The 18,673-nt window shown below is 44.4% G+C and overlaps 1 protein-coding gene across 2 annotated transcripts in view; it reads left to right on the forward strand.

The window, feature by feature from the left end:
• The window catches only part of FGF17 (fibroblast growth factor 17), an 86,822-nt gene that overhangs the window by 51,360 nt on the left and 16,789 nt on the right, over positions 1-18,673 (forward strand). The window contains exon 3 of one of the 2 annotated variants that reach the window (XM_069213986.1): positions 15,329-15,473. In XM_069213986.1, coding sequence (XP_069070087.1) covers positions 15,329-15,473 — 145 coding nt within the window. Of the gene's footprint in view, positions 1-15,295; positions 15,474-18,673 lie in introns of both variants that reach the window. The other variant, XM_069213985.1, reaches the window with a different exon arrangement.

The raw sequence follows: 18,673 nt of genomic DNA on the forward strand, positions 1-18,673 counted from the left end.
ACTCCTTTCAGATCAGAAATTACAGCTTAAAGGTATTTTAAGGAATTCCCTGTGCTGGCCTACGAGAAGGGCAGGCCTCGGCTACCTAGTGCCTACTTTAGGGGTGACATATGTAGGAAAGGGGGAGTTTGAGGTTTGGCACTAGGCTTTAAATGCCAAATTTGGGTGGCAGTGAGACTGCAAACACAGGGTCTGCAGTGGCATGAGACATGTTTACAGGGCTACTTGAGTGGGTGGCACAATCAGTGCTGCAGGCCCACTAGTAGCATTTAGTTACTTTACATGCCCTGGGTATATGGTATGCCACTTCACAAGTGACTTACATGTAAATTAAATATGCCAATTGTGGATACACCAATGTTACCATTTTTAGAGGAGATGCATGTGCACTTTAGCACTAGTTAGAAGTGGTAGAGTGCTCAGAGTCCTAAGGCTAACCAAAAGATACAGCAACAAAACAGAGGGTAAAAGGCAAAATGTCTGGGGGTAAGACCACCCTAAGGACGTCAGGTCTTGCAGCTATTGTCTGAGATTTTTGGAATTTTTAACAAGAAGACCTTGTCTTTTTGAAGTGGTGTTGGACCTGGCCCTTTTTGCAGGGTTATTCAGCAAACTTTTTGCCTTCTTCCCCTATTTTGTCTGACCTGTTTTTGTTTGCTTTAGGACTCTGGGCACTTTACCACTGCGAACTGGTGCTAAACTGAATATGCTCTCTGTCTAAAATGTATTGGTGAATGGTTTATCCATGATTGGCATATTTTGATTTACTATTACATTCCTAGTAAATTGTCTCCAGGGCCTCTAAATCAAATGCTACTAGTGGGCCTGCAGCACTGATTATGCCACCCACTCAGGAGCCCTTTAAACATGACTCAGGTTTGCCATTGAAGTGTCTGTGAGCACAGTTTTTAACTGCCATTTCAACCTGGTAAGCACACCCATTTGCCAGGCCCAAACCTTCCCTTTTACTACCTGTATGTCACAGCTAAAGTAGGCCCAAAGCAGTCCCTGGACCCTTGGAAGTGCAAGCTGGTGATTTGAAGGAGAAAATCCATGCATCAATAGCCGCGCCAGAACAATTAACGCAGTGCCTGTCTTGCGGCTGAAAAATCAATGCAGCACCTGTCTCGCAGCTGAAAAATCAATTCAGTGCCAGTCTCATGGCTTCAGAATCGAATTAGCGCCTGTTTCACAGTGGTCCCATCGAACCGGCACATCTGGATTTTCCATGCATTATCCCTGGGTGGCAATTTTTTATCGACCCCTTAGTGCAGTACGGAACTGAGGCTGCGTGTCCGGAAATCGACACATCCCAGGTACTTTGTGCTAAGAAGATACATCCATTGATTCCTATGAATTAAGACTTTCTTAAACGTTTAAAATGAGATCTTTTTTAAAACAGGATATTTTGATTTGTGTATGTTGGATTTTTGTCATTTTAGTGTTGTTCTACTCAGATAAATATTAGCTATTTTTCTTAACTGGTGTGGAGTCCATTTGTGGTGTTTTTACTGTGTGTGTGTGTGTATGTGCAAATACTTTACACATTGCCTCTGAGATAAGCCTAATAGCTTGAGCCAAGCGACCCAGGGGGTGATCAGGGGTTATCTTAGCAACGTGACTCCCTTACCCTGACTACAGTGATGGTCCCTACTTGGAAAGGATACAAACCACTGTCAACTAGAGACCCCATTTCTAACAAGTGGTATAATGAAAGCAAATGTTATTTCAATAGGCATAGTACCAGTACGGAATGAGCATTTGTAATAATCAATGCTGCTTCTGTAGTAAGTTTTATATGTAGAGCTGTTTTTTAAAATTACCATGGGCGTGAGTCAGTAGAGGAATTTGTGCTGTGTTATAGTAACTGTTAAAAGAACTGTTCAGAGATGGGAGTGAAAGTCAATAGGATGCTCATTTCTGTTGTCTTTTTCAGAGCTGGCTGTATATATGGTTGTCTCATGGTATATTTGAACTCAAAATTATATGGCCTTGCCAGTTAGGTGACAGGCATGGGCATTCCAAAACTTTTACAGAGACTGTTTCATATGTTATTGAACTCCAACCTAATCCATCAAAGGTATTCTTCTGGATATGGTACAACTGAGAAGCTAATGGAGCAATATTTATTTGTTCACTTTCCTGAGGGATGTTCTGTAGATATTTAGCCACACTGATATTTCATGTATTGCACATTTGAAGAGTCCATGAAATCCAAGACTGGTAACACCAAGGCCTATTTTTAATTTTGCATATACTGGATGATGTGACTAAGGGTTCATGCAGTTCTTATCCACCCAAAATAGCTGAGATAGCCGAAAAATGTCAAAAAGCAATATATCAATTAACCAAATAATCAGACTTAAGATCACCATTATTGGAGAAGGTTTTTGGAAGATATAATAAAGTCAGCTGTGGCAGTTTCTGGGTCATTCTTTAGGTCCTGTTAACACTGAGGCTGGGATCTATGACTGTATTCCTATGTCCAAAGATATGTCTGATATTGTGATGGGGAGTCATTCATAAATAGATACATCCTGTCAAAACTTCCAAATAAAGAGTTCACATCATTTATAACCCATTTTTGCCATTTACTACTTCTGGGCACTACTGGTCCCTGGCAAGGCTAGCCATGGAGGCCTAGACCGAACAGGCTATCATGAAGAGTTAGTGACCTGAGCCTATTCTGTGTACATGCAAGTCACTGGAAGGTGGTTGTAGCAATGAGTGCAATAAAGTCAAGTTAAGTAATATCATGTGTGGAATAGACAAGGCATAACTGGAAAAATGAGTTGATCTTTTTTATAAATGTATCAACCTTGTTATTCAAAATGATATCATGTGTATATTACATGCAGGGATCCACATTGTTTCCGGTGGTTTTAAACATCATTAGCAAGTGCTCAGAAGAGTGCAACGTTTATGCGGATGCCACTCAACCCTAGCGTTTCAATCCACTTCAATCTGGCTTATCCTAGATCAAGGAGTGGACGAGCCAGCATTTCTTCCAATTTATTAGAGATAAAACAGAGATTATAATTTTTTTGGAAAAACACAACTCCATCCTTGGGACATAAAGCCTCCTATCTCACATGACCAACACTTTTTGCTGACCACCACAGTTTAAAATCTAGGCTTCACTGCCAATATGTCCTATGATCGGCCAGTTACAACAGTTGTCTAAAACTGTTTCTTACAATCAGCATGAACTCATACTAGCAAGGGATTGCCAGTTATTCGCTTTTGTAATACATGGCCACCATGTAAGCCAGCCTCTCCAACTTGCACCTGCAAAAAGTACAAGCAGTAAAAATGCTGCTTTTAGAATGATTTTTTGGGTCAGTTTAAAAAAAAGATAATATTTCTGAAGCTAGAATTCTTCGTTGACTTCTGGTCAGAGGTCGGATCACATTTAAGATTACAAACCCCACCTTTAAGGCTTGGCATTGGTTAGCTCCAACTTTATATGTTATAACACGTCATACACCACTCAGGCCCTCTGGAGCAGCCAGGGCAACTTCAATGTCGTCCCTAAATTCAAAATGACAACCTGAGACAAATGTCGTCTTGCCATTCAAGAGCCATCTTAAGGAATCAACTGCCTGCTCACATCTGCGCAAGTTCTAGTCTTCTAACATTCAAACACTTGCACGCCAGTCTTAAGGCAGTATTTGTCTCTCCTGCACCTAGAGACCACACAGGAAAAAAGAGTTTGCTACATAAATTTCCTTACTCGGTCAATTATAATATATTGGTTATTGATATATTATGGTTTCACGGGTTACGCTTTTTTGAAAAGTGGAAAACAGGCATGTTATTAAGTCTATAGTGGTCGGGCGTAGCGCTCTCTGCTGCCTTTGTGTCTGCCATGCTAGTTTACTGAACGGGGGACTGCCTTCTTCTACGCAAATACTGCCGTCTTCTCGAAAACACAGAGCTGATACTGTACAGTGAACAGCACGGCCACAGTCAGTTAAAGGTGCAGGCCAGGCTAGCTGTCCTATTAATATTTTTTTGTTTTATGTTTTTGTGAAAAAAGAAGATCTTAATTGTAAAATACCTTATGCCCTACGCACAGCGTCTAGCTATAGATGGTTGGCGAGACTACGGCCCTCATTCCAACCCTGGCGGTCACTGACCGCCAGGGCGGAGGGCAGCGGAAACACCGCCAACAGGCTGGCGGTGCTTCCTGGGCTATTCTGACCGCGGCGGTAAAGCCGCGGTCAGAAAAGGGGAACCGGCGGTTTCCCGCCGGTTTTCCCCTGGCCCAGGGAATCCTCCATGGCGGCGCTGCTTGCAGCGCTGCCATGGGGATTCCGACCCCCTTCCCGCCAGCCTGTTTCTGGCGGTTTTCACCGCCAGAACCAGGATGGCAGGAACGGGTGTCATGGGGCCCCTGGGGGCCCCTGCACTGCCAATGCCACTGGCATGGGCAGTGCAGGTGCCCCCTAATAGGGCCCCATACAGATTTTCACTGTCTGCTTTGCAGACAGTGATAATCACGACGGGTGCCACTGCACCCGTCGCTCCCCTGCAACTCCGCCGGCTCCATTCGGAGCCGGCTTCCTCGTTGCAGGGGCTTTCCCGCTGGGTCTGCGGGCGGCCTTTTGGCGGTCGCCCGCCGGCCCAGCGGGAAAGCCAGAATGGCTGCCGCTGTCTCCTGACCGCGGAGCGGCCATTCGGCGGTAACCGCATGGCGGGCGGCGACCGCCACCCGCCACGGTCAGAATGACCGCCTACATCTTCTAGTTTTTGAAGGAGTGGAAAATTATCTCATACGTTGAACATTCCTCTGGTAGAATTATCTGTGCCTTACATATAGGAGGCGGTAAGGCTCGACCAGAAGGGAACCCTTAAAACAGGATTTACACTCTGTGGCCCATATTTATACTTTTATAGCGCAGTTTGTGCGTCGTTTTTTGACGCAAAATCGGCGCAAACTTACAAAATACAATTGGGGCATATTTATACTCCGTTTGCGCCGAATTTGCGTTGTTTTTTTCAACGCAAATTCGGCGCAAAACTAATGCCATATTTATACTTTGGCGTTAGACGCGTCTAGCGCCAAAGTATGAGGAATGAGCGTCATTTTTTTGCGTGAACGCCTTCCTTGCGTTAATGAGATGCAAGGTAGGCGTTCCCGTCTAAAAAAATGACTGCGACGCAAATGCGTCGTATTTATACTCCCGGGCAAAAATCACGCCCGGGAGTGGGCGGGGCAAAAAACCCCGCATTTGCGCCTCTTTTTAACGCCTGGGTCAGGGCAGGCGTTAAGGGACCTGTGGGCTCAAAATGAGCCCACAGCTGCCCTCCCATGCCCCCAGGGACCCCCCCTGCCACCCTTGCCCACCCCAGGAGGACACCCAAGGATGGAGGGACCCATCCCAGGGACATTCAGGTAAGTTCAGGTAAGTATAATTTTTTTTTTATTTTATTATTTTTTTTGGCATGGGGGGCCTGATTTGTGCCCCCCTACATGCCACAATGCCCAATGACCATGCCCAGGGGACATAAGTCCCCTGGGCATGGCCATTGGGCAAGGGGGCCTGACTCCTGTCTTTACTAAGACAGGAGTCATGTAAATGGCGTCTGGGCGTCGTTAAAAATGGCGCAAATCGGGTGGAGGCGATTTTTTTGCCTCAACCTGACTTGCCCCATTTTAAGACGCCCTAATGCCATTTTCCCCAACGCCGGCGCTGCCTGGTGTACGTGGTTTTTTTCCACGCACACCAGGCAGCGCCGGTCTGCTAGCGCCGGCTAACGCCATTCAATAAATACGGCGCCCGCATGGCGCTTCAGAATGGCGTTAGCCGGCGCTAATCTTTTTGGCGCAAAACTGCGATAGCGCAGTTTTGCGTCAAAAAGTATAAATATGGCCCAATTGTATTTTGTAAGTTTGCGTTGCTTTTGCGTCAGAAAATAACGCAAATGCGGCGCTAAAAATAAGTATACATCAGGCCCTAAATATTTGTACATCCCGAGTAGAATAATTGTGTCGATCCTTTCAGGCGAGCAGAGCAGGCGTGTGACTTCTTCAAATATAGTGATGAACTACTCTGGCACTAGACTCTGGATCCTCCGAGTCCTATAAGAGTCTCAGTGCTAAAATATCTCCTGTAATTTTTCAAATTTTGTCGGTTACGCTCTACATCTTTTCAGTCTGAATTGACAAACGTGTCAAAATGTTCTCTCTTCCATCTCGACGGAGACCAAACTCTGTGTGTGCATGATTTCCCAATTTATGCTAATGAGATCAGTTTTGAGCAACCAAGACGCAGCCTGCCTAATGTCCAAAAGAGGGCGATATTGTCTCATGATTGCCTATTCCTAGCTAAACACTGCCTGATACCTGTACGAGACAATGAAACTGCTTTGTGTAGCTCTGGTAATGTGCCACATCATACCATGTGATGTGAAACCTAAAAAAAAAAAAACACACACGCGACCTGCGGGGGAGAATAGTGTGAGAGACATACCACTTACACTGCCAAAGGCCAACCCATATATATTTTAAAGAACTGACACCAGTAGGGCACAGACATCTGCGCCATCAAGCCAAGCTGTAAAAGTATAATGTTACTTTAAAACAAGAATATGCACTTCCTATAGTCGTTGGCTTCTAGAAAGATCTTAAGAGTCCATAAGGCGACAGTTCCCTAGTTCTTTTGTGATACAGCGCTATATCGACAATATATGTCAGGGGAATTCTGGCCTCATACATTTCCTTGCTTCATCTATGGTAACGCTAGCTGAATGACAAGGCCCGAGATTTGAAGCAGTGGAGTGGTTGAGTGGAGTACAGTGCAACGCATCAGTCAAATAGCAAAGAAAGAGTACCAGGCCAATGATTTACTTCAGCCATCTCCATTCAAATAAGTCACAACTAGGAGCCTGGAATAGAATATGTTGGTACAGAAAACCCTTCAATTTATAGAGGAAGTGCTCAGTCCTCCGCTGGATGGTTCTCCTCTGGTTGAGAATCCATGTGCAGAAATAGCTCCCCACTCACAACCCTGTGGGAGGGATTTTTCTAGCAGTGCATTACACACCAAAGGAGATACCATCAATTCTGAGGACTTAGCTGTTTCTTCAATGCTTGGATGATTTTTGCATTCCCACAGACCTTTAAATCAGACCTTTGATTTAAAATCCTTCTAACAGTTCAAAAGATAAGACTCCAAAGGGTTTAGGAGTACAGGGAGGTAGGTGGGAGTGGTGCACAAAGATGTACTTATGCACCAGAACTTTACAGTTCTGTCCACACTGCAGAGGTCTGTCTGAGAAATATTTGTACACTTTCACTGTGTAGAGATATAGCATGTCTGGTTTGCCATGTTGAGGAGGACAGGTGGATGATGTAATGACAGGATGTGTCTGTGTATCTAGGAGTGGGCAAGTGGTGGAATGTTGAGTGTGGATGCTGTAAGAATGTGAAGACGCATGGAATGTTGGTGCCAGGGTGCTGGGTGAAGCCTGGCAGATGACTGCAGCAAGATGGAGAATGGAGCCTTAACTCAGCATACAGGCTGTGACTGTGACCCAAGGGCCTAGCATGGAATAAATACATGACCTCCAACCTCAATGGCTCTTGACTCTTGTGTGATGACCCTTTCCCTACAACTACAATACTCTTGCAAGAAGGTGTTAAAAGAACCTTCTTGGAGATGCACCAGGAATCTAATAGTTGATGGGCAAGTGGTGTCAGCATGGCTGCTGGGCAGGGGGAGCCCAGTGAGGAGGGTGCACAAGGAGTCAGAGGAGAGGACACAAATACATCTGAGTAGAATTAAAACTGTTGTGAAGTCTCTAATTGAAGAGTCCAAAGCATAAGGTCTGTAATTTGAGACAATTAAAAGAAGCAGCAAGTATGTGACATGGTGAGCACTTAACAGAAATATTGATACCTTACATCATGTAAGGTGCAGGGAAATTCTTGCGGCCAGTGTACAATCATATGGAGCCCTGAGCGAGGGTCACCAAGGAATTGAATCACAAGTGCAAGGTGCACCAATTGCATGGCTCTCAGTGCTTGTAAAGGGAAAATCAGCACATGCCTACAGATGCTGCACTTTTGAAGGCACCTGTTGTCGACTTATCAGTGGAGGTAGCAGGAATGGAACATAGTATCATGTTCGCTACCAGCTAGAAGCCGCATTTTCACTCTGATTGGAAGGTTCGACCATCGAAAGCTGGCATGGCATTTATTGTGGAGTGTAACAAAGGAATGCACTAGTTTTTGTAAATATCGTCATGAAGACGTTGAGGAAGGACTAGGAAGTAGAGTCCTTCAGTGTGGTCGTGGACATGGATGAGCGATTTCCAACCAACTCAAAGGAGAACTGTTGAGCAGATTACTTTCAGCTTGGAAGTGCCAATGAAAAGGACGGTGAGTAATTATTCATGCAGGTGTCAATTTCAGTGTGAGCTCTGGGTACAAGGGATTAGAGCATCAGTGTTATTTATTATTATGCAATGCTATAATATATATGCCAGTAATGTTAGCCTTGTGTTTCTTTGTCTCTTAGTTCAGTACAGTTTGGTGAGCAGAACTTCAGTATTGGAGACATTGGTCTGAAATGCATTTCTTAAAGTTTGGGAATCTTTAGAAAGTTAACATGTGCACAGAGATAGTTATACTGAAGGGTGACGCAGTGATTTTTTTAATATTACATTTTTGATTGAGGCACTTGTTTATATCTAGAGCTTTTGGGCATTCACTGTTTTTGTGAAGTGTACTCCACATGAGTTCTTGTCATGGAGTATTGAAGTATGTCAAGGTTAAGTTTATGGCTACAAGGCAGTTTCGGGCAGGTTTAAAGTAACCCTCTATACTTCAATTGGACAAGTGGAGTCTGGGAGAAACATTAGGGAAATTATATTTAATTCTCAACAGAGTGTTGTGATTGGAGGCCACAGTTCCACTGGAGTGTGCTCTGGGGTCAGCTGTCACTGTGTACAAATGCAAAGTTTTGACAGGTGTGTGGTTCTTTAGGCAGAGTACATTAGTGCGATATATAGGGTTTCTTTGTCTTCTACTGTGTTTTTTGATTCACCTATATGTGCTCTCAGACAAATTGCCATTTTGTGCAAAGGTGCCTGGAACTGACGGTAGAGTGACTGTCTTGTGCATGTGATTGCATCCACTAGGGTCAGTCATTTTTGCGTATAAATAAGAAGCTCTGACTTACCTTCTGTAGACATAACTGTAGGGTGTCATATGTGGGTGCTTCCCTATCCTGGCACCTTAAATCATTGGTCCAATGCATTGATGTAGACTGGTGTTGGGGTGATAGCACTGTGCTACAATGTTTTTACCCCCTACCTGACTCTAGCGTGCGGGAGTTGCCCTCCAACTACTACAAAGTTCTGGTGCTGCTGCAAAGCTTGTTCCCCACATATGCAGATGGCCGTTCCAACAGCGTGTCATATCCAGTCACCCCACATACAACCAGCTCTGCTGTATGGCACTCTCAGTCAGTTCAGGGGCAGGAGGACTCCTGGAAACAAAATGGGTCAGACAAAAGAAGTGCTGGCAAGGAAGGACTTTCCATCTGGCACGTCACACCAGTCTTTGAGTTTCAATGCAGACTAATCATGGCCTAACCAAATATTTCACAAGACAACCTCTGCTGAAGTTGAAAGCGTAAACTGTCTCCAAAAGCCTAATAAGTACTGGGCCTAGTCCAGCACGATGCATGAGCAGAAGGAAGTGTCCAGAACTTAATATGTGAAAATACTACTACTACTACTAATAATAATAATAATAATAATAATAATAATATCAATAAAAATGGTAATGTGCAGGAACCCGAGGTTTTCTTAGAATCTGCTGCCGAGTGCCGGCGTAGCTGGATATCAAAGTTGCCCAATGTTGTTTTCAACTCCTTACTATTATTTCCATCACCCTTCCTGCCTCCTTGTCTCTCTTGCAGGTTATTTTAACTCCTGTTTTCTCTCTTCATCACTGTTCTGCTGCCTTTCTATTCCTCTTTCTTTTTCTCTTCTCTGCTTCTCTCTATGGGTGAAATACTGTTGATCACACCAAATGAGTGTTGGTGCCCACCACCTACCACCAGTGGCACAAAATAAGCAGTGGAAGTGTCTCATATTGTAGTGTAACAATCAGAAGGAATGAACCTCTGTCTGAGAAGAGATACTGGGAGCTTTCCCTTCCAAAGCACCATCTTTTCACTTACGCATTTAGACCGTGCACGTAAAGCACAGCTTTACCACCACTGTAAGATGGAATGTCTCTAGATAAAGTATCTGTTACCATATCTGACCTTGTATTGAAAACAGATGTTCTGTGCTTATGTTTTAAAGTCAGGTGATTAGCTGTTAGTTGGATCTTCTGGGAGAGAAAAATTCACGGTAGACTGTCACAGACGTACCCTGAAGATATACATGTGGATTTAAGAACAGCAAATCTATATTTACATATATATACTAACCTTGGTTATATGGCTGTATATCTTCAAAGTACACAGATGTGGAATTAAGAATAATAAATCTATCTTAATAGAGTTATGTTTACCATGACAACATAGTGGTTGTCCATATTCAGGAGTTAATATTTTGCAGGACAATATTAAAAACGGGATAATATGGGAGAAACCCCACATAGACCAACATTTCAGTATTTTTTATGACCGGTTCTATTTCGATGCTGCTTTGTCTGTTTCAAACGTAAGGAAGACGAGGTCTCCCTTCTGATGCATTCTCATGATCTTGAACCCTCTTAATGACAAATGTGGAAGTCTCTAGAATGGAAAGAGAACAGATGCACTGTGCTGCGAACCACACTCTGAGGCTGACTCTTGCATGCCCTGAAGGGATCATTTTGGTAAAAAGAAAGAGGCATTGGCAAAACCAAGGCATGTGGTTTGCACTGACATCAAAGTATGTCTGAAATTTATAGGCACAGGGTGGTGCTATTATTCCTTGTACGTGAAATTACATGTTAAAGAATGCCTAGTACCCCCTTCATCAGTGACATTATGTTGTCAATGGCACAGTGTAAACATCTGTGATATGTCATCATTGCCATGAATCCCTACAGTGATTCCATGCACTCATGCAACAGACAGCTTAAGCTGGGCCTTTTCCCCTTTTACGCATTAGAAATCTGGACAACAAAGTCCTGCTAGACTCATAGTTGGTTCATAGCACGCTCTTACATGTCCTTTGGCGTTTGTGCAGTCTTCATTTGCTCTTTACACAGTCTTCATTTAGCTTTTGTCATTTCATATTCCATCTTCGTGCCATTGTAAATTTATATCCCATTAATCTGGCATGCAATACACAAGGTAAGAGACATAAAGGACAACAAAACCTGTTTGTAAGTCTGGCCTAGAGACAGCTTTAGCTGTCTGGTCAGCCTCATGTAATAAAAAGGCCATAAATAAAAAAAAATACATACATTTATCCATACAAAGGGTTTTTTAGTCAGCCGTCTTCATCAATTGGTCTGTTCAACTGTCATTAACATTATACTTCTGCCCAGCACAGCATGAAGCACGGGGCAGTGGGTCAACCCAATCCACCTATTGTTTCTCTTATGCTATGGATGGTTCCAAGACTGCAATGCTTAGACTGCCAAACTCCCTGGGAAATGTACTACTTTCTGAGTGTTCAGATGTCAGCTAATAGTACATCCACAACAGCGAGACCAGTGTCCTAACAAAGGCCCCCGCAGCAAGAAGGGCCTCTGTGCTCCAGGGGGCCTCCTGACACAGCAGACTGGCCTGAGAGCTCTCGTGAGAGTTCGAAGGGGGCCCTTCCATGTACTTTCAGGGTGCCCGCTCAAGTTTCATTACGCCACTGAGTGAGACATGCGAGCCAGCAGCCTGGACTGCAGTTCCGTAGACATCCAATGGTGGAAGGGACCACCACCACTAGCGGGGATATGTCCAAGGGCCATATCTAGTGCTCTGTGCTGCATAACCCCCCCCCCCCCATCTCCTAGACAATAAAAGGCAGAGGGAGATCCAGGTTATATCGCACTTGCCCAGGGGTAAAAGTCACCATCCCTTTCTCTCTAGCACCTCGAATGGATGTCAGTGCTCCTACACATTGGTAGGTGCCACTATCGACCTTGCTCATTTTCCTGTGGTAAGGCTCACTGTCAACCATGCAGGGGAGAAGGGGTTGCCCTGTGCACAGATCTGCACCTCCAACTCGAACCCCTGCAGGGATATAGTAGCTTTCGCAATCTGTGAAGCCAACTCCAGAAGCACAGTGGCACACTGGGAGAACTGACCAGCAGTGAAATGGGATTACTGGCGGGAGCATCAAAAGAGACGGTCATCGTGGGCTCCAGGCAAAATCTCCACCACCAGCGCCTTCATTCCATTTACTACAGCCTGGTCTCCATTTGCTCTACATTTGATTTTAGTTCGCCTTTAAACTATTCTTTGCTCGTTCTCACCATTGACTGGTTTTGAAAATGTTTCTTCAGCTTAGCTGGCAAAATTAAAGCCAATGTAGGAACCCTTGATTTTCAGGAGATCACTGAGTATTATGGAGTAGCAACTGATATTCTACTTAGGAACTGAACTGAGATGTTGATCGTGAGCACATGTGGTGGGTATAAGGGGTACTCCCCTCATAGCCGGAGGAAGCTTCCGGCCCTGAATGTTCTGTGGTAATTATCATTAATATTATTATTATTGCTATTATTATTACACATTGCAATGTTGTGGTAGTAATAAAAGCAGCAGTAGCTCTGTCTTCATTTAATGCACAAGTTCAATGTGTCTTTGGTAGATGCAGCCTGGGCTATTTTCTCAGTAGCTGTGACCTCTGCAGTGTTTTTCATATCTGCCCCTTGCCCTCTGCCCACATTCACAGTGACATCCAACTTCAGCAGTGGTGACCTCTGTCCACTGCCCAGTGCTTTCATAGAAATATACAAATGTCAATACTCACTAGTCTGAGTACCTGTTTTCTCCCGAGCAGTGCTGGTACTCTCCCTTTAAAAGTGTTGTGGCAGGGCTGAGAAGTGCAGGTAACTGTCCCTTTCAAATTAAAGAAGTGCACGTACCCAGTACCAGACAGCACCTGCCAATTTAAAGAACTGCCACTGCCCCTAAAAGCATGAACCTCTGCCTATTGTTTTGAGTAGCGCCCTTTGCATGCAGTTGCAGTCACTAATTTCCCTTTCTCTGAGTAGCAGTGGCCTCTTCTACCCTTTGTATTCACGAGTAGTGACTTCTTCTCCTTGCCTCTATTAGTAGTGGTCTGTGTCCCCACCCTTACTCTCTACAGCAATAACTTCTCCCCCTTGACACGAGTAGCAGTGGTCCGTTTTCTTTGGCCCTTACCGCTGGAAGCAGTGACTTATTGCATCTGCTTCGGCAGTTGGTTGGAACCATTACCCCCCCCCCCCCCCCCCAATCCGTCTAGCACTAACCTCTGCACCTAGAAGTAATGTTGTTTGAATCTTTGCATGAGTAGCAGTGACATCTGCCCCTCATCCTCACTAGCGGTAATTGGTGCCATGGTTATCCGTTAGTGACCATTGACTCTGCCTGTAGGTGCCATATTGTCCTCCTGCATTCAGTAGCAGTTACTAACCCCTGCCTTACTGGTATTGACCTTTAACCTCTTGGCAAGCGTTCTTTCCAATGTGCCCTCAGGACCACTACCCTGCCCTTTTTCCCTCTGTGATGGGGTATCTGCCCTCTGACCTCAGTACAGGTGACAGTAGCCTGTTTTCAGTAGTGGTAACCACAAAACCCTGCTTTCGGTACCAGCAAGGCACAAATCGAGAGTACACGCGGGTAGATGGTGTCTACTCACTCTTTTCACAGGCTGGATGCCGTCTACGCTGTCATAACGTTGGGCCCCACGGAACTTGTTTCAATGTAATTTTCAGGCACCGGGACACATTGAGCAGAACCTGTACGTTGTCTCTTTTTCATTCCAAGCAGAAGTATTCAGGCAAGTGTGCTTTGTTATTTGAAATTCCAGCCGGACCCAAAGCCGAATTTAAGGGGCTATCATGCATCCTGTTCTTTGGAGTATCCTGGCTGGAAGCTATCTGGAGCCTCACACCTAAATGAAAATGCAATGAAAGGGAAACAAATGCTCACAGCTTGTTGTTATTTCACGAGCACTTAGGGGAGGCACGCTTTAGATTGTGTTCAGTCCCTGTATATAAGTGATGTGCATGCACTGTGAGAATGTCAGATATGTTGATCTGTCCCAGTATTTACATAAATAACATTTTAAACATCACTATTTTATTTCTTTTATTCTGCTACCCAGCCCAATGCAGGGTGTCAGAGTGCTTTACATTTCTCTGTTAAAAGCAGTCATCCACTTACTCATTTACCTAAAATATAAATCTGTCATCTGCATGATACATGATGTGCTTTGCAGAAGACATATTAACCCTTTATGCTATTTGATTCAAAACTGGCAATAGACAAGACACAGACCTCGTCAGCCAATGCATTAACCTCCAGAATTACCTCACCATTATTATTTTTTTCTGATATTTACTGTGCATACAGATCTCTGCAGCAGGTGCCTCAACACCATAAAATACTTTAAGATGCAGACTTTGCAACCAATTAGGCTGAACAGATTTAATGCCACATTCCTCCTTGTTGCCAATTTCTTTGTCAGAGAGTTTAAAAAAATAAATGTATATGTTGAGACCTAGATTGTGTGTCGTGGTTGCTTCACTTTTTTGGCACAACCCAAAAACTCATTTGTCAAATATTGCAATGCGCTCAAATGTACTTATAATAGATCTGACAAACATATGCATGAGGGCTTAAAATCTAATGTAATTTCTTGTGATGTCACTTCCTGTGAGATCATGGGTTGTGATGCCACTTCCTGTAATGCCTTGTGCGATGTCACTAGCTGTGCTGTCACGCGCTATAATGTCACTTGCATACTGCCTAACATAGTTAGTCCCCCCCACTTCTGTTTTTTTGGACTTGTGCCCTGGGTACCAGTAAAGCCTTAGTAGTGACCTCTACCCCCTTCAACTCTGCCCCCAGCACTGCTTGACAATTGTGCTTGTTGGCCGCTTAGTTTCTGGCCTGTCATCGCAACGACCACTGGTCAGCCCCTCCACATTACCACCTGACCCCTCTGTCACTGTCCTTCTAGCCCCATCAGACCCCGCCATTGTCGCCCCACGTCCCTGAAGCATACGCTGGGCCCCGATACCCCTTTTTTCGGGCCCTATGCCCCCATGCTTCCCACGCTCATTGCCCATCACACGGCCCCCTAGCGCTGCCAAAACAAATTGATTTTATTTTTCCCTTTGTAAACAAAGGGGGAGAATCAACAGTCTCCTAATTTTAACCAGTACGTGAGGGAGCAGGGAGCCACGACGGACGAGCTGAGCCGGAGGCAGACCCGCATCTACCAACTGTACAGCAGGACCAGCGGCAAGCACATCCAGGTCCAGGGCAAGCGGATCACCGCCACGGCCGAGGAGGGAGACATGTTCGGTAAGAAGTGCACGTGGGCGTTGAGGGCGGGGCTTGAGGCCATCCATTCACGGAAGTCAGGCATTTACAATGAAAAATATGGGGGGGAGCTGGTAAGCCGTGTGGGTATGCCATGTTCAGCACCGTTCACAGTGTGGGCGAATCAAAGCTTCCTAGTCAGTGTCAGATCATCACAGGGTGGAAGCAGCCTAGTGAGTGGAGGGAGCTTGCAGAAACTGGTGCGGCAGTGGCACCTGGTGGCCAAGCAGAAGAAAGTCTTGCCTGAAGTCCTGAAGGGCGCGGGTATTAATTTAAGATGTTGGCAGGGACACTGGAATTATGCGGCACTAGAGGGACAAATCATGCGGCAGGGTTGATTAAATAATGTGGCAAAATAAGGCAAATTATGTGGCACGTTTTTAATAGCATTAATTAATTATTTTGTCATTTTTAAGCTTGCTAACACTGTCTGGGTATTGGTTGCACCTCATTAGTACAATTTTAATACCTAAGTATAGCAATAAACATCAAAACAGTGACCAGTCCAGCTTTGCAAAGGGCCTTTCACTGAGCGGCAACACATTGCTGCATTTTTACTAGCTTTTGAACAGTTTGTGTTAGAAACAATTGTTTTGTTAAAATGTGCGCCAGGTGATGGATTATATGGAAAATACGGGAAATCTATAATTATGCGAAAATCGCTACAACCACACAGTCACATAATTCCAGGGGCCATGGATACTGGTTGAAGTTCTGGTGAACGCAGAAATTAGTAGTCCAGTCGTGACACCTCAAAGGCCTCTCAGGGTGGTTGCATGTTCCTAGGGTCCAGTACCCCAACCTACCACTACATCAGAGGTAGTACTTTCACCAGAACTACGACAGTAAGTCTTAAATGTAACTTACAGTGCTCTGACCCCACTACATTAACCATGCATCTTAATGAAACCTAACACGAAACATATCCCTGCATTAGATCAAATTACATTTAATTAAATGATGTGATTACTGTTGACATAAACCTAACTGCAACCTTAAATTAAATTAAATGAGTGTGCTTACCTAACTCTAAGGATAACTCCTAAATTTCTTCTTAAATTATTTTTAATTCAATTTAATAGAAAACTAAACACAGCCTACCTAAAATTCCAACACTTCATTAAACTATTAACCTTAATATAGTCCCAGGACTAACCCTAACGATTATCCTATGCTTAAATAAAACTAACCTTAACCTAAACTTAACCTTGAATGTGAAGCCTAACCCTAACATGCAGTAGCAAAGCCTATAGGTCTCGCTAATGCAAGAGTTATTGTCTTTGCCAATGTGTTTTAGCCATGTTGTACACCAGCATGGCTTCTGTTCAGCATGGCTAAAAGTGAGTGGCATAGAGAAGAGTTACATGGAGTGCCATAGAGTGTAATGATGAAAAGCGGAGTAGAGTGTTGTACAGCGGAGTGGCAGAGAGTGTTGTGTATTGGAGTGGCTTACTGTTGATTCACGTAGAGTGGCATACATTGGAGTGGTGTAGAGTGGACCAGTGAAGAGTGGCGTAGAGTATTACACAGTATAGAGGCATAGAGCGCAGTGGCATAGAGCGCAGTGGTATTGAGAGCAGTGGCATTGAATTCAGCAGCATATAATGCAGTGGCGTAGATTAGAGTGGTGTATGGTAGACTGGAGTGGCACAGAGTGGAGTGGCGCAGAGTAGAGTGGCATAAAGTAGAGTGGCAAAGAGTCGAGTGGTGTAGAGTGATGTGGAGTGAAGTAGAGTTAAGTGATACAGAAAGCAGTGGTGCAGAGTAGAGTCGAGTGGCAGAGAGTGCAGTGGTGTAGTGTGCAGAGTAGAGTGAGAACACGGTGGCATAGAGTGATGCAGAGTAGCATAGAGTGGTGCAGAGTTGAGTATAGTTCAATAGAGAGCAGTGGCATAGAGTGGACTAGCATAGAGTAGAGCAGTGCAGAGTAGAGCAGCATAGAGTTCAGTGGCGGAGAGTGTAGTGTTGCAGAGAAGAGTGTCAGACTGCAGTGGTGTAGAGTTGGTTAGAGAGCAGAGGTACAGAGTACAGTGGAGTAGAGTGGCAGAGTAGAGTGCAGTGGCATCATAAGAGTGAAGTTGTGTAGAGTGCATTTGCATAGAGTGCAGTGGTTAAGAGTAGAGTGGCATAGAGTGCAGTGGCATAAAGTGCAGTGGCACAGAGTGGAGAAGAGTGTCATAGAATGCAGTGGCATAGAGTAGATTGTTTCAGACTAGAATGAAGTGGCGTAGAGTGGAGTGGTGCAGGGTAGAGTGAAGTGGGGTGAAGTGGCATAGAGTGTAATGGCATAGAGTAAAGTGGTGTAGAGTGCAATGCTATAACCTGTAGTGGTGCTGAGTCGGTTAGAGTGGCTGGATTGGCGAAGAGTGCAGGGGCATATAGTTGAGTGTTACAGAGTAAAGTGCGTTGGCATACAGTGTACTGACATAGAGTGCTGTGGTGTTGAGTGCAGTGTTGTGGAGTGGCATGGAGTACAGAGGCAGAGTGGAATTATGCAGGGTAGATATGTGTGGCATAGACTGGATAGGTTTAGAGTGCAGTGGTAAAGAGTGCAGTGGTGTAGACTAGAGTAGCTAAGAGTGCATTGGCATAGAGTGGTGTAACGCAGAGAGGCCTAGCGTGAAGTGGCATAGAGTGCAGTAGCGTGGAGCGGTGCAGAGTGCATTGGCGTGGAGTGGTGTAAAGTGGAATGGTGTGGAGTAGAGTGGAGTGGTGTAGAGTGAAGTATGCATTGTATGGTAATGCACTGCCATTAACACATTTTCAGTTTAAATGACCATTACATTTGCACAGACATACAGTTTTAGTAATACAACTATACAGTGCACAAACGAAATTGTGTGGAAAGTGCATCACTCAGTGTAATTATTTGTTTTGATTATATTAAAATATTTGTTTCCAACACCCTTCAGAATTAACAGAAAATGTGCTTCATCTGTGTTCCTAATTCTGATATATTCTGAAATACTTGTACAGTTTGTTTCAATGTTGTTGTGTGCTAGAAAAAAACCTCTTTCCTACCCCCAGTATCTAGCAAGATTGGCACATAAATCCTCTCAGTTTGGAAAAAAAAAAGAAAAGTAAACAAGCGCCCTCAGAAGACAGAACCTGACATTTGACCTCTATCTTTGAATTCACTGCAAACTTGACAAGATAAGAACAAGATTTAAAGACATGTTTAC

The sequence above is a fragment of the Pleurodeles waltl genome, chromosome 11 (assembly GCF_031143425.1).
Source record: "Pleurodeles waltl isolate 20211129_DDA chromosome 11, aPleWal1.hap1.20221129, whole genome shotgun sequence".
Taxonomy (NCBI): Eukaryota; Metazoa; Chordata; class Amphibia; order Caudata; family Salamandridae; genus Pleurodeles; species Pleurodeles waltl.